At 44.0% G+C, this 25,161-nt stretch overlaps 1 protein-coding gene and 1 long non-coding RNA gene across 5 annotated transcripts in view; one reads left to right on the top strand and one right to left on the bottom strand.

The window, feature by feature from the left end:
- Window positions 1–4,830: 4,830 nt before the first annotated feature.
- Window positions 4,831–10,469, bottom strand: LOC144265306 (uncharacterized). Its single transcript, XR_013346242.1, has 3 exons — window positions 8,544–10,469; window positions 6,895–7,044; window positions 4,831–4,956 (listed from the first exon to the last, which is right to left on the bottom strand). It is a non-coding gene; the product is annotated as an uncharacterized LOC144265306 (long non-coding RNA).
- A 310-nt stretch (window positions 10,470–10,779) lies between these two features.
- The window catches only part of ZCCHC7 (zinc finger CCHC-type containing 7), a 161,099-nt gene continuing 146,717 nt past the window's right edge, over window positions 10,780–25,161 (top strand). The window contains exons 1-2 of one of the 4 annotated variants that reach the window (XM_077817835.1): window positions 10,780–10,892; window positions 19,500–20,211. In XM_077817835.1, the coding sequence (XP_077673961.1) occupies window positions 19,524–20,211 (688 nt within the window). In that variant the 5' untranslated portion in view covers window positions 10,780–10,892; window positions 19,500–19,523. Of the gene's footprint in view, window positions 10,893–16,236; window positions 16,306–17,515; window positions 17,586–19,499; window positions 20,212–25,161 lie in introns of those variants that run through there. The other 3 variants (XM_077817836.1, XM_077817834.1, XM_077817837.1) reach the window with 3 other exon arrangements.

Raw genomic sequence — 25,161 nt, 5'->3', positions numbered from 1 at the left:
TTCCACAGGCTGACTGTGCGCTGTGTGAAGAAGATCTTCCTTTTATTTGTTTTAAACCTGCTGCCCATTAATTTCCTTTGGTGGCCCCTAGTTCTTATATTATGGGAACAAGTAAATAACTTTTCCTTATTCACTTTTTCCACACCACTCATGATTTTATATACCTCTATCATCCAAGCTGAAAAGTCCTAGCCTCTTTAATTTCTCCTCATATGGGACCCGTTCCAAACCCCTGATCATTTTAGTTGCCCTTCTCTGAACCCTTTCTAATGCCAGTATATCTTTTTTGAGATGCGGAGATCACATCTGTACGCAGCATTCAAGATGTGGGCGTACCATGGATTTATATAAGGGCAATAAGATATTCTCTCTCTTATTCTCTATCCCTTTTTTAATGATTCCTAATATTCTGTTTGCTCTTTTGACTGCCGTTGCACACTGCGTGGACGTCTTCAGAGAACTATCCACGATGACTCCAAGATCTCTTTCCTGATTAGTTGTAGCTAAATTAGCCCCCATCACATTTTATGTATAGCTGGGGTTATTTTTTCCAATGTGCATTACAAAACATATTTTTGTCCATAAATCCTCCAAACACATGGGTCATCCTTCATATTAAAAGTGAATTGTTTTCAATACTATGTCATTCATATGTTAATGGCCAAGTCTCAAAAGTATATATTTGTATTGCAGTGGCATTCATGAGCCCAGGTCATGGACCACGACACCATTGTGCTAGGTACTGACAAACATGGGGCCGGGGGGGGGTGAGGGGGGAGATAGTCCTACCCGCAAATATCTGAGAATATAAGCAATAAAAATAAACCTAAATAACCATTAGTGGTTGGTTGATATTGATTAGCTAGGTCGATTTGACATATATTTAAAGAGAGAGAGAGTGTAAAAAGCCTCTTTAGACAAATTGGGATATTTTTCTCCAAGAAAAGCCTTTCAAAAACAAAGCTGCATCAAGTGAAAAAAAACAAAAAACCTAGTCCCTGCCGATTACAGTTTTCCTGGAATTCATTCAGGCAGAATGTTATGAGTTGAGAACTGTCTGTTTTATTTACACATTTTAAAAAAGTATATTTCCAATGTAGTGACGAGGCATACTCTCAAGTAAAAGGGAAAAGGCATTTATATGGAAGTCTATAACTAATTAAAGAATTATTTGTAACCTGGATGAAAACTGTTTGCTCTTCCCATCACCTTGTAAATTTAAGAACTACAAATCAATAAATAATATAAAAGGTAGTTAAACTCTTTAACAAGTCTGGAAGGGAATAAGAGCATCATTGAAAATGTCTAAGAATTACCTTGTTTGCTGCCTCTGAAACGTAAGCCAAAACTGAAGGCATCCTTTACTACTCACCTTGCCTTTGGTATCAAGAAATTAAATTAAAGATAAAAATATCTATATGTGAAATATGTAGCAGTTCACAGGCAAAGTTGTTAAGGTTGCAAGTTCTCAGCAATGTCCTGTGCTTGTTGTGTGCCTCCAGAATGGGAGAGTTTAATTCTCAACACTCAAATGTTACTGAATGAGGAAATGTGGCAGCACATTCTCTGCACAAGAATAATAGAAATGTAGGGCTGCACAGGAACTCGAGAAGTCATCTAGTCTAAACCCATATGCTGAGGCAGGACCAACTAAACCTAGACAATCACTGACAAATATTTAACTTATTCTTAAAAACCTCCAATGATGCAGATTCCACAAACTCCCTTGGAAGTATTCCAGAGCTTAACTATCCTTATAGGAAAAACTTTCTAAATAGTATCTAACCTAAATATCCCTTGCTGCAGATTAAGCCAATTACATCTTGTCCTACCTTCAGAGGACAAGGAGCACAATTGATCACAATCCTCTTTATAACAGCCCTTAAGGTATTTGAAGACTGTTATCAGGTCCTCCAGAGTCTAAGTTTGCAAAACAGTAGGACACAATGCAGTAAATATCTGTTTGGCTGAGTCTTTGACCAACTGATAGACCTGTAGTACAGCTAAGAATGGGGATTTTATTTTTATATATCTTCAATTGGTGTAAGGCAGCCAAAGGCTCAGTAAAGTGCACTATATATAAATAGATACCCAAATAAATTACAGGCAAATATACCATCCAAGTTCAGTATAAACACAGAAAGCCCTTCTTCTTCCGTAAACAAACCTGGCATCAAGATTCAGATTTGGAGAAAGGAGAATCTTTGAAATTGAGCCATCTGTTTTCATACATGGAAACATATTTTAAAGGATTTACTAACAGAGCAAATAAGAGGTTGCATCAAATATTTATTTAACACAAAACATTTGAGGTGTTTGATTTTTGCACAACTTTTGATAAAAATACAGTCTATTCTATAGAGGTTCTTATGGCACAATCATCCCTGTAGCAATAAGCCATGAAAGAGCCCATTATGCTTTATATAAATACATAGCAACAAACAACCTAAACCCCTACCAAAACAAGACACTTCAGCACACGTGCGTCTCCCCCTGTGGAGAGGGTGAGAGATCAACCACCACATAGCAGATATGTAGCCCATGTTTTCTGATGCCCCACTGGAAGGTGTTCTGTGTTTATAATAAAAAGCTCTCATGCACAAAGGCCTGCAAGTGCCTACAAATAAAACTAAACCAATATTCAACTTTGAGTGTTGTGTGACAAGCAACTTTTACTCTTGATCTTTTAACAGATAAAAATACCTTTCCAGAGATAAATGTATCTAGGCATTTAGTCCTCACTGTAGTATCTGAGCAGTTCATAATCATTAATGGGTTTTATCCTCCAAATTTCCCTGGGAAGTAAAGAATTAGTATCTCTATATTACAGGCGAGGAACTGAGTCACAGGGTAAGTTATGTGACTTGCTCAAAATCACACAAGGAATTTGTGGTTGAGCCAGGAATTGAAACCAGGTGTTTGGGGCCTCAGTCCAGTGCTGTAGCCACAAGCCAACCCTTCCTACGCTGTGACAGTAATTAATCATAGAAATCGGAAACAGGTCATCCTGCGCACACAGGAAAGACTATGGCAGCAGATCACAGGAGCCAGGAAACTTTGTCCTCATGGAGTTTCCCAGTGATTTTGCCCTCAAGTGGGAGGGCTCTTGGAGTATGTGGAAAGGGCACAGCCTCCCAAGCTGGTGATCCTGGTGACATCCAGAGAAAAGGTGTCCTAGACCAGTCAGTCTCATGCACCGGCTTCTTTGCTTCCCTCTCTTTTTGCACCATGCCTGCAAGGAGCTGCTTGCCATTGCCTGTTTCTCCACAATGAAGGGAGGCTCCATGGGAGATAATGGTGTTTCAAACAACATTAACTCCCAATCTCCGAGGACATCTGTAGGGCCTGCAAGGGGCAATGCCATGGAAAGTGGCCAGTCCCTGCCTTCAAATACTTCTTGCGCCCTCCCCACACCTCATCAAAAAATCCTACAGAGCTCTCATCCTGTGCAGTTCTAACTTCCACAGGATCTGAAGGAGAGTTTGTGGCTCCCTGGCAGCAATGGCTGAATCAGAGTGCTCTCTATCCAGGGACGAGAAATGGATAATGCAATCCCAGAGAGAGAAAAGACTAGTCTTTCCTCTTCCAGTGCAATAACACATTCACTCTTTGCCCCCTGTAACTTCAAAAGAGATTCATTGAACTAGAGTAACACATTGCATCTCTCATTAAAAAACTAATCAGAATAATATATTAATTAACTAGCAAGGCTATGTCTATATTACAAATTACTTCAGTATAATTTATGTCGCTCAGGGGCATGAATAATCCACATCTCTGAGGGATGTAAGTTATACCAACCTAAGCACTTCTGTGGACAGTGCTACGTCGGCGGCAGAGCTTCTCCTGTCAACATAGCTACTGCCTCTCATGAAGGCAGGAGTTACTAAACCAGTGGCTTAGAGTGTCTTCACCAGAAGTGCTACAGTGGCACTGTAGCCATGCCGCTGTCGCATTGACATAGCCCAAGTCACTGTACAGTGGAGGCAAGAAGTGTCAGATCACCTGGTGAAACTACAGCACCAGGTTTTAGTCAAAAAAGCTGGATAGGAGAGATGGGGTTGAGAATCAAGGCAAGGTCCCCAAAGACACTCAGGTCTGGGGGGGGAGGGTGTAAGCGAGAAATGTGGAATAGAAAAGGATAACATCACGTTTTTTTAAATGACGTCTCAGAGGTAATTGGAATCCCCCCACAGTTATGGGAAAAAACAGAACTGCAGGATTTATTTTATTGCAATGGCATGTGGGCATGTCACAGATAAAACAGACATTGTGTAAGTCAGGCGTCAAAAGAGGCAGAAGAGATAGTGTCTCAAGAGAGCAAACCAAAAACTATCAGCAAAAGTGCCTCAGCTGATCTAGTGTTGAGCAGAGAAGTGATGAGGTATCTGTGTAATGAAAGATTTTGCTTTTAGCTGTTTTGAAAAAGCTTACAGCACCTTGATAGAGACCATCAGAGAAAAACTGGGAGAAAAAGAAGGGGGGGGGAGAGGTTAAATATCATAAAAATTTCACCTCTCCCTGTTGATATAAGTAAGGTGGTGACAGTACCGGGACACTCTGATTTGCATAAAATAGCAGTCAGTTTTAAGATTAAGGCTTTAGATAAACAATAATTAGTGATCATTTAAAGTTAGAAATCCATAATGGTGGACACAATAATCCTCTATAAAAGACACAGGGTTAGGGTACGGAAAGTTCCAGCAACTCATAGGGAGGAGCCTAGCGATCTAAAAATAGGTATGACATAATAGGAAGGATCTAGAAATATGCTAATTACAGGAAGCTGATTGGCTGAGCCAGGCTAATAAATTATGTTAATGAGCTCACCTTGCAGTAGCAACCAGTATATAAGACCAACAGCTAGCAGGCTTGGTTGGGTTGGTGAAGATCAGAAACCTCAAGACGCAGCAAGAACTGCAGCAGCATCTTAAGAAGATTCTGGAAAGCAGCTACCTGCAGAAGCAACAGCAGAATCTTCTAGAGAGCAGCAGCTTTAGAACACAGTAGCTACGGAAGCCTCTAAGGCAGCAGAAACCGAGGCTTCCGAGGAAGACGGTACTAACAGTTCCAACCACCACTGCAGCCTGAACGGCAACCTGACAGCACCTCCTTCCTTGTGTGACAGAGCAGAAAGACCTTTACAGACGGTATCGGAGGGCTGTGAGAACAGCAGAAGTTGTGATTTTGTCGCTGGTAAAAAGGAATGATCGGGTGTGCCTGTCAATAAAGCTGGATGCCTGTGTCTGAGTGAGATCCACCCCACCCATCACTGCTCACAGGATGTTAGTGTTAAGCAAATGATTTCGTTAAATCTGTAACAATGTAATAGTCTCTTTTACGTGTGTGTAAAGGTCATGCATGCTACATTAGATCAAATAACGGCATTGGATTATAACATTAACACTAAGACCTTTGTGTAGGCAGGGTCTCTATATGCCTATTACTGTGTAACTGCTATATGGTCAGTGTATCCTGTATATTCTATGGGTTTTTTGTATTATTTTATTTTGCCGCTTTATTATACAACTCTTTAAATGTAATTCTATTGTGTTTTACATATTCTTTCTTGCTTTATTAGATACATTGTAACTACTTACTTCTTCTAAATAAATATTATTTTGTTTTTGAAGAATTACTGCCTGTGTGTTCATCCTTGAGCAGAAGGCGGTATCAGTGTCCTTCCAAGGGGTTAGCACAATTAGCTTGCTTTGGGGAGCTCTCTGCGGGTCAGAGACAAGACCCCTGTTAACACCCTGGCAATTCCTCTACGGTGGACCACTATCTTATTACCCCTTTGCATAAAGCAAATTGCATAGTCTTAGGTAAACCATCATTGGAGTGCCTGAGATCTAAATCTTGGGGTAACATCTGAATCTCAAACTACATAGGGGAATGGTTTGTGGAGTCCTTTTGACAGAGGCGGATTAAAATTTATTGGGGCCTGGGTACAAAGAACTTTTGCCCCTCCTGTCCCCTCCTCCCCCCCGCATACCACTCACCATGGAACCTCACCCCCCTGCTCTTCCTCTCCCCTGAGGCCCCACTCCCAGCCAGGCCAGAAGTTGGAGACTGGCCATGGTAAGAGCCAACGAGGGGGCCTGGGCTGCTGTGGGAAGCCCTAGACCATCCATCTGCCCTGGGACACAAGCCAGGGGCTGTTCTCAGGTCCCCTGTCCCCCCACCCAGGGCAGGTGGAGGGTCCAGGACTCACCACAGCAGCCCAGGCTCCTTGGGCATCTCTTACTGTGGCCCGGCTCTGACTTCTAGCCTGGCCGGGGGCAGGGCCCCAGGGGGAAGAGGAGGAACAGAGGACAGGTCCACAGTTCAGGCACCAGTGGGGGGCCCCACTTCTACCAAGGTTCTGGTGTTCCTGCAGGGGCCCCCAAATTGGCTGTGAGAATAAAGAGGCTGGAAGTGGGGGAGCCCAGGGTAACCCATGAAATGAAGGAACATGAAAACCCCGCTACAGATCTTTATAGATTAAGGGTGGGTGAACTATAGTGCCAAAACAAGAAAGTCTGGCTTTGTTGCTTCTTTTTGATATATAAAGAGCAAAGACAGAATCACTGTGCTTCTTTAGCATTACCTATATCAGGCCCTCTCTTCCACCTCTTTACCAGATCATTGGAGGACACAAATGGAGTCTCAGTATCCCCCCCACCCAGAGTTGAAGATGGAGGAACAGCTGTAGCTCGTAGCCTCCTGTGACAACTCTGTTCAGATCCTAAAGAGATCTTGACAGGGTCCTCCACCCCCAAGAAGAGCACTGAGGACTTGCTTTTTCTCCTGCTTGTTCTGTTACATTAGAAATATCTTTGAAAAGAAAGAAACCCAAACATTTTCAAACTTATATGTATAAATCCTAAAGAGCCAATAAAAGGCAACACCTACCTTTTTGGGTGTAGCAGCCCTATTTATAGCACACCTCTGGCACTGAACCAGAAGCAAGTGAAACCAGTGCAGCACCTGGATCAAGGATGGGAAGGACTGCAATGGCATGGAACATGAGTGTGGTGTGATGACAAGGGTGAAGATGGAAGCCTGCATGGAGGAAGAATGGGAGCACCTGTATGAGGATGCAGCTGCAGATGCAAACCTCAAACCGGCAGGGCACTACAGTCTGCAATAGGTGAATCTTCTCATTGGCTTTTCCCTCCTATGCTCCCAGTGAAGCTATCTGTTAACAGTTGCTATTCACATACCCTCACCATGCTTTATCAGGATCACAAGTTCACAGACTCATGGGAAAGAGAAAGGCCTTAGTGCTAACTTCTACCAAGCTTCCTGAGGCAAAGACAATTAACCCCAAAGCAGCTACACAAATTCTACCTGGCAGGAAGCTAGAGGAGAATAAATATTATCACAAGAATACTTCAACTACAAGCGGGAAAAAGGATTAGATTTCTGACAGAATTGCTTGACCACACTTTGGTTCATTGTGAAATATATTCAAGAGACTAAATGTCAGTTTGGTTTATTGTTAAAACCTAAGACTAATATAGTACTGGAAAAAGGTCCAATATGATACCAATCTCCAGGAAGTCATCTTGTGCAGGGTTGTCACATTCACCTTATGCAGAAGGTGTGCTCCCAATTTTACACCACCTAATACCATCTTTGTATACCCTACCCGTTTACAAGTAAAGCATGCTACATACATCCTCTGAAACTAGATATAACCAATCAGCTTTCTACCTTGTTCTTCTGGTATCATTATGTATCCCTTATCTCTTTGTTCTGAATATGTGCAGTCCAGGTACTAAGGAGCATGAAGGCACCTTCTAGTTTTGTACCATGATAGAACATTCTTTTATTTGTCCTTTTCCTTTGGGATATTCCAGTATTAGCCTATGATAGTAACTCCCTACCTCTTGCTATGTCCCAATCCTGACAGTTTTCCTATCTACTTAAGCCAAAGCTTACTTCAGCTGATGCAGGGGTGGCCAACCTGAGCCTGAGAAGGAACCAGAATTTACCAATGTACATTGCCAAAGAGCCACAGTAATATGTCAGCAGACCCCAAGCAGCTCCCACTACCCACTCCCAGTGTCTCACCCACCAGCAGCCTCACCAGTCAGCACCTCCCGTTCCTTCCCCACACCTCCTGATCAGTGGTTTTGTGGCATGCAGGAGGCTCTGGGGAGGAGGAGTGACAGCACGGCAGGCTCAGGGGAGCGAGCGGGAAGTGGAATGGGGGCAGGGCCTGTGGCAGAGCCAGGGGATGAGCAGTGAGCACCCCCCGGCCCACTGGAAAGTTGGCCCCTGTAGCTCCAGCCCTGGAGTCGGTGCCTATACAAGGAGCCACATATTAACTTCTGAAGAGCCGTATGTGGCTCCAGAGCCACAGGTTAGCCACCCCTGACCTAATGCATGGTGTTTTGGGAAACTTGACATGGGTGGAAAGAATTGTGGGGAGAGAATACTACATTCAGTTAACATAACTTCCCAACCCTTATACAATACTATGCCTAGCATATGTATTGGCTAACAAGATTCTAGACATGAAGTGGCTGACAACCTGCCAATGTGCCAGCTATTACCATCAGCGCTGTGGTCATAATTATCGAGGGTCAGTCATACAGGAGGGAAAAAAGACTTTTAAATGAATCCAGGGAGAAGACTCGCGCTCTGTTCCTTGAAGACATCCAGAATGCTGCTGACAGAATCATCTCCCTTTTCCCATCTCGTAAGTCAATGACAGTGAAAACACCAATAGCAGTAATTTCAGGCTCCAGTCATCAGCTCCACAACAGTGAAATGGCCAATGCAGAATGAGCTGTGCTGAGAACAAGTAAGCAGCACATAAAGGCCAGCCTCATGTAAACCAGCACTATCGATTGTTATACCCTTACTACCAGGGCTGCAATGGGGGTGTGAGGGGTCCTCCCCAGGATCTGCCCACTAAGCATCAAGATACCAAGTGAGATAAAAATATATAGACATCAAGATATCAAGTGAGATACCACTCACAATAGGTTGGGCAGATGTTCAGAGTATGATCAAGTGGGTTTTTCTAGGCATCATAGCTTAGCTCCCCTTTAACAGAGTTTGGATACCCCATAAGCAGGGCCAGACTAAGGCACAGGCATGTGACTCTGGCTCCTAGAGCTATGTCATTATCAGAATCTCAGCTTTCATTTAACAAAAAGGAAAGTTTCTAGTCCTCATGGATGCAAAGAAAAGTATGAAAACACACGCAACGCAGCAATAATTGCCTGAGTCTGCCAACAGCCTTCATCTGAGGGAGTCATTGGAGTCTGAGGGGAAGAGCACCCTGCTGCTGCTCCCACCACTGCCACTGGTCCATGAGGGAGAGGGAGGGCCCCCCGGTCTCTCCAGATAGCCAGGAAGGAAATGGAAACACCCCCAATCCCCCAGAGCAGAGGGCCCCCCCATGCAGAATACTGGTTGCCAGCCTTGCACTATGGGATCAGAGAGGTGGCCCTCACTGAAGGAATACCCATTTGTGGCAAGAAAGAGAGCCAACCCCTACAGCAGACTGTTGAGCTGTTGGTAATATGCTCATCCCTCTCCTTCAGGCTGTGATCAGCAGGGAGATAGTGTCATTGTCTTTAAGTCGTGGTATTAACAATCTGCAGAGATGCACAGGGCAGTTCCCTCTCAAAGCTGTCATTCCAGGCTCTGCAAACTTGGGCAAATATTGCACCGTCAATTAGGCTGGGATCAGTCCCCTCTCCAGTCTGGACTCTTGGTCCTGGCTCTCTGTAGATGGGGTCAGTCCCCTCCTCTGATGCTATAGGTCTCTACAGACTCAGGCAGTGTCACTGTGTTGGTCACTCTGGGATCAGTCCACGCTCTTGGGGCCATTGGTCCAGGCTCTCTGCAGACTCAGGCAGGGTCGCTGTGTTGGTCACTCTGGGATCAGTCCACGCTCTTGGGGCCATTGGTCCAGGCTCTCTGCAGACTCAGGCAGGGTCGCTGTGTTGGTTGCTCCTGGGCCAGTCCCTCTCTCACAGGGCTATTGGTGCAGGCTCTCTGCAGACAAAAACAGCATTGCTATGTCAGTCACTATGGGGTCAGCCCCACGTACTTGGGGTATCAGTGCTCGCGCTCTGCGGACTCAGGCGGCGTCACTGTATCGGTCACTCTGGCCTAAGGCCCCGTTACTCAGGCTGTCTGTGAAGGCTCGCTGCAGACGCCGGCAGCGCGGCTCTGTTGGTCATTGCGGGCTCAGGCCGTGTCGCTGTAGCAGCCGCTCTAGGGTCAGCCTCCCTGGTGCTATGGGGCAAGGCTCTCTGCAGGCTCAGGCAGGGTCGCTGCACAGGGTCCTCAGAGGTCAGTACTCTACGGGGGCCCCTGGGGCAGGCTCAGGCAGTGGAGCACCACTGTGGGGTCAGCCGCTGTGGGTCCAGGCTCTCTGCGGGCCTCACTCTGGCCCCCGGGGCTATGGGTCTCGGGCAGGCGCGCTGAGACCAAGCGGTTCCCACCTCCCCCCGCATGGCAACCCCGCGTACGCGGCCAGCCCGCACGCCCCAGGCAACGCTCGCAACGGCCAGTCTGGCGCCACGCGCCCTGACCCGACCGGTCCCGCCTCCACTCCCGCCCCTCTGGGCGCCACGTGCCGCGGTCACGTCAGAAGCCCCACGGATTCATGGGACATGTAGTTTTTTGGCGGTTCGGCGCAGCCCAGTCTCCGTCCGCGCGCAGGGGGAAGCGGCCTGGCCCTGCGCTGGGACCGCGCCTCGCCAGCAGCGCGCGGGGCCAGGGGAAACGCGGAGCTCGCGCCCGTGACACGCGCGTTCAGCAGCCCTCCCCTCCGCAGGAAGTGCCGGCGCAATGGGCGGGGCCTCGGGGGCGTCCCCGGCGCGTGTTCCGGTAGCGGGGTTTCCTGGTTGGTGCTTCCTGGTGCAGGAGCCGGCAGCGAGTATGTGAGTGAGCGGGGCCGCCGGCGGGCAGGCAGCTCCCAGCGTGGCGGGCCGGGCCGGGCCGGGCCGGGCCTCGCCCGCCTCCACCCTTCCTCAGCGCTCCCCCCCCCCCGTCCTCTTCCATACTCCCCCCCCTTGCCCGGCCAGAGCGCCCCCTCGAATGCCCCCCCACCCCATCCTCTTCCATACCCGCTCAGCGGCCAGAGCCCCCCTTGCCCAGCCAGAGCCCCTCCCCCCCGAATGCCTCCCCCACCCCGTCCTCTTCCATACCCCCTCGCCGGCCAGAGCCCCCCTTCCCCGGCCAGAGCCCCTCCCCCCCCATCCCGTCCTCTTCCATACCCCCTACCTGTCCAGAGCCCCGCTTGCCCAGCCAGAGCGACCCCCCCTCGAATGCCCCCCCACCCCATGCTCTTCCATACCCCCTCGCCGGCCAGAGCCCCCCGTCCCCGGCCAGAGCGCCCCCCCTCGAATGCCCCCATCCCCCTTCTCTTCCATGCCCCCTCCCTGGCCAGAGTCCCCCCTCTCCGTCCTGTTCCATACCCCTTATCTGTCCAGAGCCACGTCCACCCCCTGAATGCCCCCCCCCCCAAGTCCCTTCTCTTCCATGCTTCCTCCTCGGCCAGAACCTCTTCCCCCCGTCCAAGTTCCCCACCCACTCCCCTTGTCCCTGGCCTGCCAGAGCCCCTGAATGTCCACCCCCAGCCCCTTGTGTTCCATACCCCCTACCTGTCCAGAGCCACCTCTGCCCCTTGCCCGGCCAGAGGCTCCCCCACAGCCTTTTCTTCTCCGTGCCCCCTGCCTGGCCAGCCCCTTCCCCAACCCAGAGCTTTCCCTCTCTACCTAGCCAGAGCCTCGCCTATCTCTGTGTTCCCTGTGCACTCCGCCCGGCCAGTGCCTCCCCCCATGTCCCCTGTCTATCTCTGCATTCCATCCCCCCTGTTTCCAGAGGCCCGTGCCACTCTTCCGCAGCATGCTCTGGTCCTTGCCCAGAGCCTCCTGCCTGGCCCCAAGCTCCATGGTCCTAAAGCCCCCTTCCTCCGGAGCCTCTTCACCCCCTTATACCTCCTGTTCCCCAGAGTTCAAATGCCCCTTTTCTCAGACTCCCCTACCCAGAGCTGCTTCTTCACCACATATACCCTGTCTCAGTCCCTGGAGACGCCCCCCACTTCCAGTACATGTCCTCTGCATCGGTGCCCCCCCCCCCCACCTCATCACATCCTGCCCAGAGTCACTTCCCCACCGCCTACCCCTTTTCTCTTCTCCCTTCCCCAGTCCCAAACTGCACACATATGACATGGTTTCCATATGATGCTGGCTCCCAAATTTTGACCCTTTTACACCTAACTAGTATAAATCCGTGTATTGCAGCTGGCCTTGATAGTGGGGTCCCAGCATGCAGTACTCCCTCTTGATCCAAGTAGTGTCTACTTAGACCAAGATGGTACATCTCATGTTGGCACCTGTTGTCTTTATTTAAGCTGAGGTGGGCCAGGCTCTGCTGTCTTGTACCATAAAAGCTTTTAGTAGTGCTAAATGCCTTAAATTTTAGAGCTGTGTGGTATTAAAAAAAAAAAAGTTCTTGTCTTCTGTGTTTTTGTATAAATGTCTAGTTCTTCAATTGCTATATGAGTGCCAAACCTGTAAATCCCTAGACAGTTCAGGAAAAGAGTGAGTAGTGGGTCCCTGGCAGTTTCATCCTTAGAACTTTGTATTTTATGGGAAAGTTCAGAAGGAGGCACTTGGAGGGGGAGAAGAGTTTAATATAATTTCAATAAAATTACACTTGTGTGTTCTGTAAATGGGTACCGCGTATATTCAGCATAGACAGTTGGGTTGTCACCTTTCCTCTCCTTCCCCATTCACTGTCCTAAAAACCTCCATCTTTATGATCTTCTACACTGGAATAATGTTGGGTTATTTATAAGTTCATCATATGGACTGTTGGCAGAGAGCTGTGCTTAGGTCTTCAGGTAAAATTAATCCTTGATGTAAAGGAACAACTCAGCTGATTTCAATGGAATTGCCCCATTCTGTGATCATGGTGGGAAAAAGTGTTTTTCCCCAAAGTGAAAAAACTTTCAAAACACTCAAAATAAAGTTTCTTGAGTCTTTTATAATAAAATGAAACCTGTACTAAGAACTAGCTCTGAAAGATAACATTCCTAAGAGATCATTGTAAAGAATCCTTGAAGTTTTTAATTCTTTATAAGAACATAAGAATGCCCACACTAGGTCAGACCAGTGGTCCAAGTGGCTCAGAATCCTGCCTTCTGATAGTGGCCGATGCTAGATGCTTCTGAGGGAATGAACAGAACAGGGCAATTATATCCCCTGTTGCCCAGTCCCAGCTTTTGAAAATTGGAGGTTTAGGGATACCTGGAGGATAAGGGTGTGTCCCTGACCTTCTTGTGTAATAGCCATTGGTGGATCTATCCTCCATGAACTTATCTAATTCTTTTTTGAACCCAGTTATATTTTTGATCCTCACAACGTACCCTGGCAATGAGTTTCACAGGTTGATTGTGCATTGTATGAAGGAAATACTTCCTTTCGTTTGTTTTAAACCTGCTATCTATTAATTTCATTGGGTGGCCCCTGGTTCTTTTGTTATATGAAGAGGTAAATAACACTTCCTTAGTCACTTTCTCCACACCAGTCATGATTTCATAGACCTCTCTCATATCCCCCCTTAGTCATCTGTTTTCTAAACTGAACAGTCCCAATCTTTTTGATCTCTCCTCACATGGAATCTGTTCCATCCCTCTCATCATTTTTGTTGCCCTTCATTGTTCTTTTTCCATTTCTAATATGTCTTTTTTGAGATGGGGCAGCTAGAACCACATGCATTATTCAGGGTGTGGGTATACCATTGATTTATATGGCATTATGATATTTTCTCTCTTCTTATCTATCCCTTTTTAAATGGTTTCTAACACTTAACTTTTTGGCTACCTCTGCACATTGAGTGGATGTTTTCAGAGAACTAGCCACAAGGACTCCAAGATCTCTTTCTTGACTGGTAACAGTTTATTTAGAAACCATCATTTTGTATGTATTATGGGAATTATGTTTTCCAATGTTCATTAATTTGTATTTACCGATCCTGCATTTCATCTGCCATTTTGTTGAGATTCCTTTGTAATCTTCATAGTCTGCTTTGGTCTTAAGTATCTTGAGTAATATTGTATCATCTGCAAACTTTGCCACCTTTTCCGCCCTCTTTTCCAGATCATTTATGAATATGTTGAACAGCACAGGTCTCAGTACAGATCCTTGGAGGACCCCGCTATTTACTTCTTTCCATTGTGAAAACTAACTATTTATTCTTATCATTTATTTCTTATCTTTTAACCAGTTACTGATCCATGAGAGGACCTTCCCTCTTATCCCATCACTTTGCTTAAAAGCCTTTGGTGTGAGACCTTGTCAAATGCTTTCTGCAAGACCAAATACACTCTATCCACTGGATCATCCTTGACCACATGATTGTTGATCTCCTCAAAGAATTCTAATAGATTGGTGAGGCATGAGTTCCCTTTACAAAAGCTGTTTTGACTCTTCCCCAACATATTTTGCTCATCTCTGTGTCTGATGATTCTGTTTAAGACACCATTTCTGTCTCAACTCAATATTTTTTTGTTTAAAGCAGTTTTTGCTCTACCTGAAAACTATTTCTCTCCATTTGAACAAACTACAGACATGCTAGAAAACTAACATTACAAGAAAGAGCACTTAGTCTCTCCTTTTGCTTCTTATTTGTTTGGATAGGCTGCTGTTTAGCAATGCAAGCTATCATTCCTTTGCCTCTGAAGTAATCATAACAGCAGAACCACTTTATCCATTAGTGTCAACCTCGTGGCGCCCTCCATCTACTTCTGTGCTACTTGAAACTGGGATAAAAGACACTTAGATACATCCTATGTCAGCTCCAGGGCAGGATGGATTAAAATGATTTCAATTTAAATAAAATGTGTTTCAGTTTAAATAGATTTGTTTAAAGATTAATTTAAGTTTACAGCCATCTATCTGAACTTCTGTTAGAATAATTTAAAATGTTAAAAACACCAGTTCAGTAAGTTAAATAGACATTATGCATTGCACATCTTCAGTTGTCATAGTGGTATTATTCATGATACATGAGCTGTGTAGTGCTTTAGCCTATTTAATTAAATATAGATAAAATGGAATAGAGATTTTCTAGTCTGGACTCTTAAGTGTTACAGGTATTATCCAAATCTCAAATGATTTAAATCTGAACAAGCAGGTGGGGATTGAATAGGTTTTGGCAGTTCTCTAAGACCATTGATTTTTCTAGAACAGAATATCTTCATTTGCTGCTTTGTTTTGTTTTGTTTTTCATACTTGGGAAAAAGACTAGCTATTCTCCTTTCTCTTGTGCATACTCCATTAAACAATACAACACATCTTTATTTTGTAGAACTTCTTTAATACAGCCTTTGTCCTAAAACAGATTAGAGTTAAGTAACACCACTACAGAGATTACATAAAAGTACAGGAAGAGAAAAATGAAGATGTATAGATAGAGCCTGAAATATTTACCAGAGACCCCTGCCATCGCAGGGCCTTCTGACCACAGTAGAGTTCTGCTGCTCTTTTCTTTCTCAGTATCCTGGTTTCTGCTGGAGCCTTATCCCGTCTCATTCTCTGTTTTTTCTATAGCCTCTTTCCCATCCTGGATTACTTCAAATGCCTTTGATGCTAATATTCTTAGCAGCAACCAGCAGTTAAGTATCATGTCAATTTTGCTCTTCAGTTTTATTGCTGTCCATCTGGTATTAAGTAGCATCAGAGAAACTGACTAGATTTGTCAATTCTGTTGGCTGCTGCTTTGTGAAGATTTGAGCTGTAGCAGGTGCACTGGAGGTGACTACAGACTCAGGGAAAAAACCCTCCATGGGTCCACATCTGAAAGGCTGTCTTTGCAGCTGCAAGGAGATAGTGTTAAAAAAGATGTTTCCAAATTATATTTGAAATAAGATGGAGAGTTATTTAAACAAGAGTTGTCTTCCAGATGGCAAGAGCAGGAGAGGAAAAGGCCATCGTACCATCTGTGTGCTATATGTTGGGGGTATCAGGAGGACAGTATTAGATTAGCAGAGGAATTGTGGGGAGAGCAAAGGACGTCATAGAGACACAGGGTATGTGAAATTGGTTCAAGCAAGTCCATGAACAGTTTTTAATATAAGGGGTACTGTTCTTCCCAATGCAGGATGGTGGTGGCGGCAAGGGATAGCATATGCCAGGCCACCCAATTGGCTGTTGTGCACAACATCCTCTAGCGTGCATAAATGCTGCTTTCTGAATGTTCCAGACAGTACCTTCTCAACTGTGGCCAATGAAGGAGCTTTCTGCAAGAGAATGTGTTTTACTAGCCATTATTCCAGAGCTTCATTTGGTACGACTGTTGGGTATTCTTTCTCCATCCTGTATGTAACTCTGCCTTCTAGTCAGTAACTACACCTTGCTCTTTTCCACCCCCCCCCCCATCCCCTACAATGTTTGTCATTTTTCAATCACATGATGCTATTTTAAAAAAAATCTCTCCCCTAAGAAACTTATTTTCTAAATGGCTATACAGAAAACTGCTGTCAAATGCACCATGTAAATAAGTTGAAAAAAATACAATGGTTTTTTCTCTAATCTCTTTATTTTAGAATTCTAGGGTATTGCCTGTAACAACAGTGGTTTAAAAAAGTTCAGACAAGTGTGACTTTTTTTTTCAACTTGGCTGTGTTCCTTTAACTGGGTTCTCGTTTAGTGTCCGAGAGACACTGCCAGCCATTTTACAACCATTTTTGTTCTTTGCCTGTGGCACAAAGCAGCTTAGTCTCCTGAGGACTAAAATGCTTTAATTTAACTGAAGTCATTGGGCTCAACATAGGGATATTTGTTACTGAGTTTCCCGTGATAGATTGGACTAGATGATCTAATGGTCTTGAACTCTAGAACATATTGAGGGAAGCCTTGCACCAAAAGTTGTGCCGTGTTACCTACCGCCGTTAGCTACCGCATTTGGCCAGATCCCTGCACCTTCTGTGTATTAGCACCAGGACCGTGATGTGGATCTTGAACAGGATGAGGAGACAGTGTGGAGTGTGACTCACCAGTGTGATGTGCTGTAGGAAAACGGTGGACCAGCTGAAGCTTCTGCTTGGCTTTTTCATTCTAACCTAAGGGAGTGCTTTGTGGTAGTCCAGCATAAAGGTGACAAGCATCAGTCCTTATTGGTAGGCCCATATCTGAAAGGAAATATCCTCTTTAGCTGAAGATAGAAAAAAGCATTTCTGGCTATTTGAATGTCAATAGAAGTTCAGTAAGATTCCAGGACTTCTCTATCACAGTCTGAGTGCAGATGTCTTCAAAAGAGGATGAAGGGAAAGCTGTGTCAATTTCTGTCAAGGGCTTTCTCTTCTTCCTACCAATATGATTTCAATCTTCCTTGGCTAGAGCTTGATCTGCCACTTTTCATCCAAGTATTTTTTCTCACTCCAGCACTAGGAAGTATGAGTAAAGTTATTGCCCATGTTTGGGAAGTATGAGATGGGGAGCTGGATGCCATCATCTTATTGGTGTTAAAGTCTATATTATCTCATCTCCCCAGTAATCTGACATATATGCTGAAGAAGAGAGGAGACACGATTGATCTCTATAAGACTCCCCAGTTCAAGAGCCACGGTGAGGAGGAGGAGCAGTTAGTTATCCATCCTGATCCTCTGGAGTCTGATAGGAGAGAATGAATAGATGTTAGTGGGGATGGGCCAAATTGCACTAATGTTGTCTACATGGGTGAGCAGCACCTCATGATCAAGTGTCAGAGTCCTAATAGATCTAACATTGGATGCTTATGTTTTTGGCCATGGCTCACTGACCAGCTTCTCAATAACTTTGTCTAGAATGCGAGGGTTAAAGACACAACAATAATAGGCAAGATTATTTGAGTTGAGTGATGGCTTCTTGAACACAAGCCAAAGTATTGCTTTTTAACCGTGATGGTGAGCTCGCCTTGTTGAAGGAAGTATTCTATACTTGCTTTCACAAATCTCAGATTATTAGTATACGGTGGCATAAGGTTGCTTGATTGGGCAAAAACTCTGTCCAGGAAGGTGGTATGTTCCTCATCCTCTGCTCTGATTCCGTCTGTTTGGACCTGGAGAGCTTATATTGAGTTTAAGAGACTCGCTGCCAAGCCCTCTGCCTCTGAAAGTAATACAAGGTCTCTTCAAGGTATATGCTAGTTGAGTCAGAGATTGTCTTGTTGAATCAGTGCTTGTACTTTAGCTATTACAGGTCAGCTAGTCAAGATTTTACAGATGCTGTGGCAGACTTTTTTTTAACATTTCTCACAGTTGCAGCATAGCATTGCATACATTTGTTTGGTCCTAATCCCGTTTGGATGCATTTTATGTCAGAGTGTTCTAATCTCATTCTCTCATGCTTTATCGAACATAGGTCATCAGTGAACCAAGGCAATGGGAGGAAGGTGTGTCTAATGGCCAGTGCACCAAGAGTAGTGGTCAACAGATGACTATAGGGCCTTTGCCAGACTATCATTGCACAGGTCATGTAGCTAAATAGAGCTCTCTGTCATGGTGTTCTTTCTTGAAACTGAATGGATGATGAGTCTCCTCTAGTGGACCCACCAATTCAGAGGGATCCTACACAGAATGTTGTAGTTGTCATGGTGGAAAAGAGGTTTCATGCTAGATAGAAGTGTCATCTGTATGGGTATTAAAGTCTTCCAAATTTATAAATTTTGGAGACTCCAGTACCAGGCCAGAAAGTAGCTCAATTAGCTGTGTTAAGAAATGGTCAGAAATTTTTTGATGGAACTGAATTTTTTCTGAAAACTGAAATTTCGTTGGAAAGGGCAGGTTTTAACAAACTTTCTAACCCCCCAAAAAGTTAATTTTTTTTAATTTGTCAAAATGTCCCATCTTGACATTTTCAAAAGGAAAAGTTTTAGGTTTTTTAGTGCAAAATGACTTGTCATTTTGAAATTAAACTTAATTTATTATTTTAAAAAAAGTTTTTAAAAAGGTCAAACCAAACCAAAATGTTTTGCTTCACCGGAACCATTAAACTGTTCACTTTTTGAAAAATTTTGAGATTTTTACTTTTGTCTCTATTGAGAACAAGAATGTTTTTCGAGTTTTCAAAAATTCTTGCCGTATGGGAATGATATTTCCTGCCCAGCCCTAGTGATAAGCCAAGGGCTGTGAAACAGCAGGATTCCTATGTTGTCCTTCTCTCTGTCCTTGGACTTGCCGAGCAGGTGATCACGTTAATCTTTGCCGTGAGCTCAATAATCTTGGGATGAGGCTCAATAATAGGACTCTCTTCAAATTGTTGGTGTGTACACCATTTCAAATGGAGATTTAAATTAGAGAGGGTGCAAAACCCCTTGTTCAGTGGTCATAAGCATTATTTTTTTCTACACTTAAAATATGCAATTTGTTTGCAATTTTAGCTACGTTTACATTGGTTACTTTTGTAAAAACTTGTGTATGTAAGGTTATGTTGTGTGCTTTCCTTTTTAGTTTGACCTTGTGTGGAATTGGCTTTACTGATAAGGTGTTTTATTTTTCCTAGATACGGGTCTACTTTCTTTCCAGAATGTTCGGGGGGCATGGAGACATAGAAGCGTATGATGATGACCTTTATCGTGAGGAGTCATCCAGCGAACTAAGTGTTGACAGTGAGGTAGAATTTCATCTCTATAGCCAGGTCCATTATGCACAGAGTCTTGGAGAAGTCAATGGGCAGGAAGAGAATGAGGAGGTAGTGGACTCTGCAGAGAAGACGGAAGGTCAGAGTTCAGTTTTGATCAATAAATTGGATCAGGGCAAGAACCGTATATTTTCGGACAATGATGTTATTCAGATTTCAGATGGCCCTGAGGTCATCATCTTGTCTGACACACCTGATGAAGACAGTGTTTACAAAAGCAAAGTGAAGAAGACAGCAACCTCCCTAACACCAGCTAAGCAATACAGTCAACTAGGATGTTCCACATGGAACCCTGCAAGAGCTTCTGCACCTACTACCTTGGATTCTGATGGAAAAAATTCAAGTAAAGAGAAAAGGGCTAATAAGAAGTCTAAACCAACTTCTGCTGGTAGAGTACGCATGATCCAAGAGATTCTGGTAATAGAGGATAGTTCAAATGAGGAGGAAGAAGAGGAGAGCACAATCTCTGAAAGTGATAATGTGGAGAGCTGGATGCTGTTGGGATGTGATGCAGATGTCAGAGATGAAAATATCATTTTGAACCTTGAAGGCTGTGGAACTGCTGTCAGTGAAGGTCAGTACTTTTGTGTAGATAACACTGAATAGAGTAAAGGAAACTGATGGGAAGATCTGGTTACCATGATATTGATGTCAGTATTATAAAGGGAAAGAAGCAGATGCAGTGCAAGGTGGCAAAAACCAAAAGGAGGAAGTTGTAAAGTGGGATGGCAGACATAAAATGTGTCTAGCAGATAATCGTTAATACTGTTGTGTATTATTTGAGTAGTGCCAGACATGTGCATAGTGCTTTGCAGAGAAGCAAATGACAGTGTCTCTACCTCAAAGAACTGACAGAGAGAGAGGGGGGAATTCAGAAGGAATTTAATTAGTTAAATAAACCTATTACACCTCAACCCCGATATAACACCGTCCTCGGGAGCCAAAAAATCTTACCACGTTATAGGTGAAACAGCATTATATCGAACTTGCTTTGGCCTCAAGCATTTCCATTATTAATAGGCAGGAAGTGCCCCCTGACTGACCCCGACCCATCCAACCCCCCCAACTCCTTGTCCCCTGACTATTCATAGATTCATAGATTCATAGATATTTAGGTCAGAAGGGACCATTATGATCATCTAGTCTGACCTCCTGCACAACGCAGGCCACAGAATTTCACCCACCACTCCTACAAAAAAAACCTCACACCTATATCTGTGCTATTGAAGTCCTCAAATTGTAGTTTAAAGACCTCAAGGAGCAGAGAATCCTCCAGCAAGTGACCCGTGCCCCATGCTACAGAGGAAGGCGAAAAACCTCCAGGGCCTCTTCCAATCTGCCCTGGAGGAAAATTCCTTCCCGACCCCAAATATGGCGATCAGCTAAACCCTGAGCATATGGGCAAGATTCATCAGCCAGATACTACAGAAAATTCTTTCCCAGGTAACTTGGATCTTACCCCATCTAAAACCCATCACAGGCCATTGGGCCTATTTACCATGAATATTTAATTACCAAAACCATGTTATCCCATCATACCATCTCCTCCATAAACTTATCGAGTTTAATCTTAAAGCAAGATAGATCTTTTGCCCCCACTACTTCCCTCGGAAGGCTATTCCAAAACTTCACTCCTCTGATGGTTAGAAACCTTCGTCTAATTTCTAATCTAAATTTCCTAGTGGCCAGTTTATATCCATTTGTTCTTGTGTCCACATTGGTACTGAGTTTAAATAATTCCTCTCCCTCTCTGGTATTTATCCCTCTGATATATTTATAGAGAGCAATCATATCTCCCCTCAGCCTTCTTTTAGTAAGGCTAAACAAGCCAAGCTCCCTGAGTCTCCTTTCATAAGACAAGTTTTCCATTCCTCGGATCATCCTAGTAGCCCTTCTCTGTACCTGTTCCAGTTTGAATTCATCCTTCTTAAACATGGGAGACCAGAACTGCACACAGTACTCCAGGTGAGGTCTCACCAGTGCCTTATATAACGGTACTAAAACCTCCTTATCCCTACTGGAAATACCTCTCCTGATGCATCCCAAGACGACATTAGCTTTTTTCACAGCCATATCACATTGGCAGCTCATAGTCATCCTATGATCAACCAATACTCCAAGGTCCTTTTCCTCCTCCGTTACTTCTAGTTGATGCGTCCCTAGCTTATAACTAAAATTCTTGTTATTAATCCCTAAATGCATGACCTTACACTTCTCACTATTAAATTTCATCCTATTCCTATTACTCCAGTTTACAAGGTCATCCAGATCCTCCTGTAGGGTATCCCTGTCCTTCTCTAAATTAGCAATACCTCCCAGCTTTGTATCATCTGCAAACTTTAGTAGCACACTCCCACTTTTTGTGCCCAGGTCAGTAATAAAAAGATTAAATAAGATTGGTCCCAAAACCGATCCCTGAGGAACTCCACTGGTAACCTCCCTCCAACTTGACAGTTCACCTTTCAGTAGGACCCGTTGTAGTCTCCCCTTTAACCAATTCCCTATCCACCTTTCAATATTTCTATTGATGCCCATCTTATCCAATTTAACTAATAATTCCCCATGTGGCACTGTATCAAACGCCTTACTAAAATCTAAGTAAATTAGATCCACTGCGTTTCCTTTATCTAAAAAATCTGTTACTTTCTCAAAGAAGGAGATCAGGTTGGTTTGGCACGATCTACCTTTTGTAAAACCATGTTGTATTTTGTCCCATTTACCATTGACTTCAATGTCCTTAACTATCTTCTCCTTCAAAATTTTTTCCAAGACCTTGCATACTACAGATGTCAAACTAACAGGCCTATAATTACTTGGATCACTTTTTTTCCCTTTCTTAAAAATAGGAACTATGTCAGCAATCCTCCAATCATACGGTACAACCCCTGAGTTTACAGATTCATTAAAAATTCTTGCTAATGGGCTTGCAATTTCTTGTGCCAATTCTTTTAATATTCTTGGATGAAGATTATCTGGGCCCCCCGATTTAGTCCCATTAAGCTGTTTGAGTTTCGCTTCTACCTCAGATATGGTGATGTCTACCTCCATATCCTCATTCCCATTTATCATGCTACCATTATCCCTAAGATCCTCTTTAGTCTTATTAAAGACTGAGGCAAAGTATTTGTTTAGATATTGGGCCATGCCTAGATTATCCTTGACCTCCACTCCATCCTCAGTTTTTAGCGGTCCCACTTCTTCTTTCTTTGTTTTCTTCCTATTTATATGACTATAGAACCTTTTACTATTGGTTTTAATTCCCTTTGCAAGGTCCAACTCTACTTGACTTTTAGCCTGTCTCACTTTATCCCTACATATTCTGACCTCAATAAGGTAGCTTGCCTTACTGATCCCTCCCTTCTTCCACTCCCTATATGCTTTCTGCTTTTTCTTAATTACCTCTCTAAGATGCTTGCTCATCCAGCTTGGTCTACAACTCCTGCCTATAAATTTTTTCCCCTTTCTTGGGATGCAGGCTTCCCTTGCCCCTAACCACCCCTCCCAAAACCCCACCGCCTATCTAAGCCCCCTGCTCTTTGTCCTCTGCCCACCCCCTACCCAACCCCTCTGACTGCCCGACCCCTATCCACACTCCTGCCCCCTAACAGGCCCCCCGGGACTCCCACGCCCTATCCAACGCCCCCGTCCCCGGACTGCCCCGCCCCCAGAACCTCCGAACCATTCAAACCCCCCCGCTCCCTGTCCCCTGACTGCCCCCTGAGACTCTCTGCCCGTCAGCCCCGGCCCGGTACCTTTAACACACCGCTCAGAGGAGTGTGTTGGAGCCTGACACGCTGATCCTCCGGAGCGCGCAGCCCCGCCCCTTAGAGCGCTGCTTTACCGCGTTATATCCGAATTTGTGTTATATCGGGTCGCGTTATCTCGGGGTAGAGGTGTTTATCGGGGAGAAAAAAGATAAACCAATATTTGGGAAGCAAGAATAGAAGTAAGAAAGGTATACAATGGTTAATTATTGTGATCAAAGCAAATAAGTAGGTAGTAAAAATATAGCAATGTCAAGAGAAATTTGAAAATAAGCAAAATTGGAGGGAGAAATCACAAAACTAAGACTACTGAAAAATACAGTAGGAGGAAGGGTATAATCCCTGTGGTCAGTGTAAATAATTCAGTTATACTGATACTTTGCTGTTTTCTAAAATTTACTATCCACAATATACAAATCCTGCATGAAATAGTACACAGTGATTCCTAAACAGTGGGATTATTGATATCTAGCTTTTTAAAAATATGTTTCCAAATTACTGTAGAGGAAAGTCAAAGAAGATGAGGTAATTCAAAGAATTGATTGTAGAGACTTGTTCTTTGCAAGTCCTTTCCATGGTGAAGTTATCACATTGGCCGCATGTTGTGATGATTATTTTATTGCTAGGATAATATGTATTCTGGAACCAATGACTGAAAAATCTACTTGACTGTCATCTTTCCTTTCCCTGTGCATGCTAGTCTCTTGTTGCACTGAGATAATTTCCAGAAACAGTGTCCCCTGTCAGTCACTTGAGAGGGAGCATTGCTGTCAGAGATATTGATTCAGTACAGTAAGGCCTGTCAGGTCACCTGTAGCAGTTGGGGCTTTTACTCAGCTTTGACTCACAAAAATATGGGTAGCACTTTCTCAGCCCTATATTGCTTTAGTTTTCTTTTGGTGCCCACAAATGACACACTATATAGTTGTGGGTGTTGAGGGAGACGTTCTTAGTTGCTAATATGTGGACTAATATCAGTAAGCAAGAGATTGCCTCAGAATTATTGTTCAAACGGTTAGTACCCCTATTGCCCACATATTTGTAATGAGGGAGGAAGCCAGAAATATGTCTTCTTTCCCTTCTTTAAATGGTCTGTTCTTTGCCTGTAAGAATTCTATAACGTCCCACCAACAGAATGTGTTTTTCTCTGGTTTGCTTTTCTGTAGTTACTTGCTAAATAGATTATAATATGCCCTTTACCACACTGTGTTGCTTTGAGATCATTGTGCGGCTGCCCATTGTCTAGAAATTTCACAAAAAGATTGCTGTGCACATTGTTCTCAAATCAATGGCAAGTATAGTGGTACAGACCACAAGTTGCCACATCACATTTCCAGATTGTCACGTTCTCTATGAAATATGTTTTCTCCCTATAAATCTCTCTTAAAAATAATTTAAAAGTATAATAGATAAGTATTAAAGCCTAATTTTACTAAATTTTATTTGATTGTTTTCTCTTTATATTTTCACATTTTCTTTCCTTTCTTAAAACCACAACCAATGTGTCATGGCAGTATAAAGTATATATGTTTCTTTAACAGAATGCTTTGTGGCTTTCAGGCAGCAAATGTACCAGGACATTTGGCAATACAGTTTGTGCACAGCAAAATGATACGTTGTTACTGGTAACTTGTGTACATGTCACCTTTTTTTGGTCATCTTATATTGTTCAGTGAATAACCATATTGGACAGGCAAGGTGATTAGTTTATTTTTTGACTCTACACATCCTTCGTAGGCTTACCTATAGGAATTGCCCAT

Source organism: Eretmochelys imbricata, chromosome 5 (genome assembly GCF_965152235.1).
Source record: "Eretmochelys imbricata isolate rEreImb1 chromosome 5, rEreImb1.hap1, whole genome shotgun sequence".
Taxonomy (NCBI): Eukaryota; Metazoa; Chordata; order Testudines; family Cheloniidae; genus Eretmochelys; species Eretmochelys imbricata.
The sequence above is the reverse complement of the archived record's forward strand: the minus strand, read 5'-3'. Positions and strand labels throughout refer to the sequence as shown.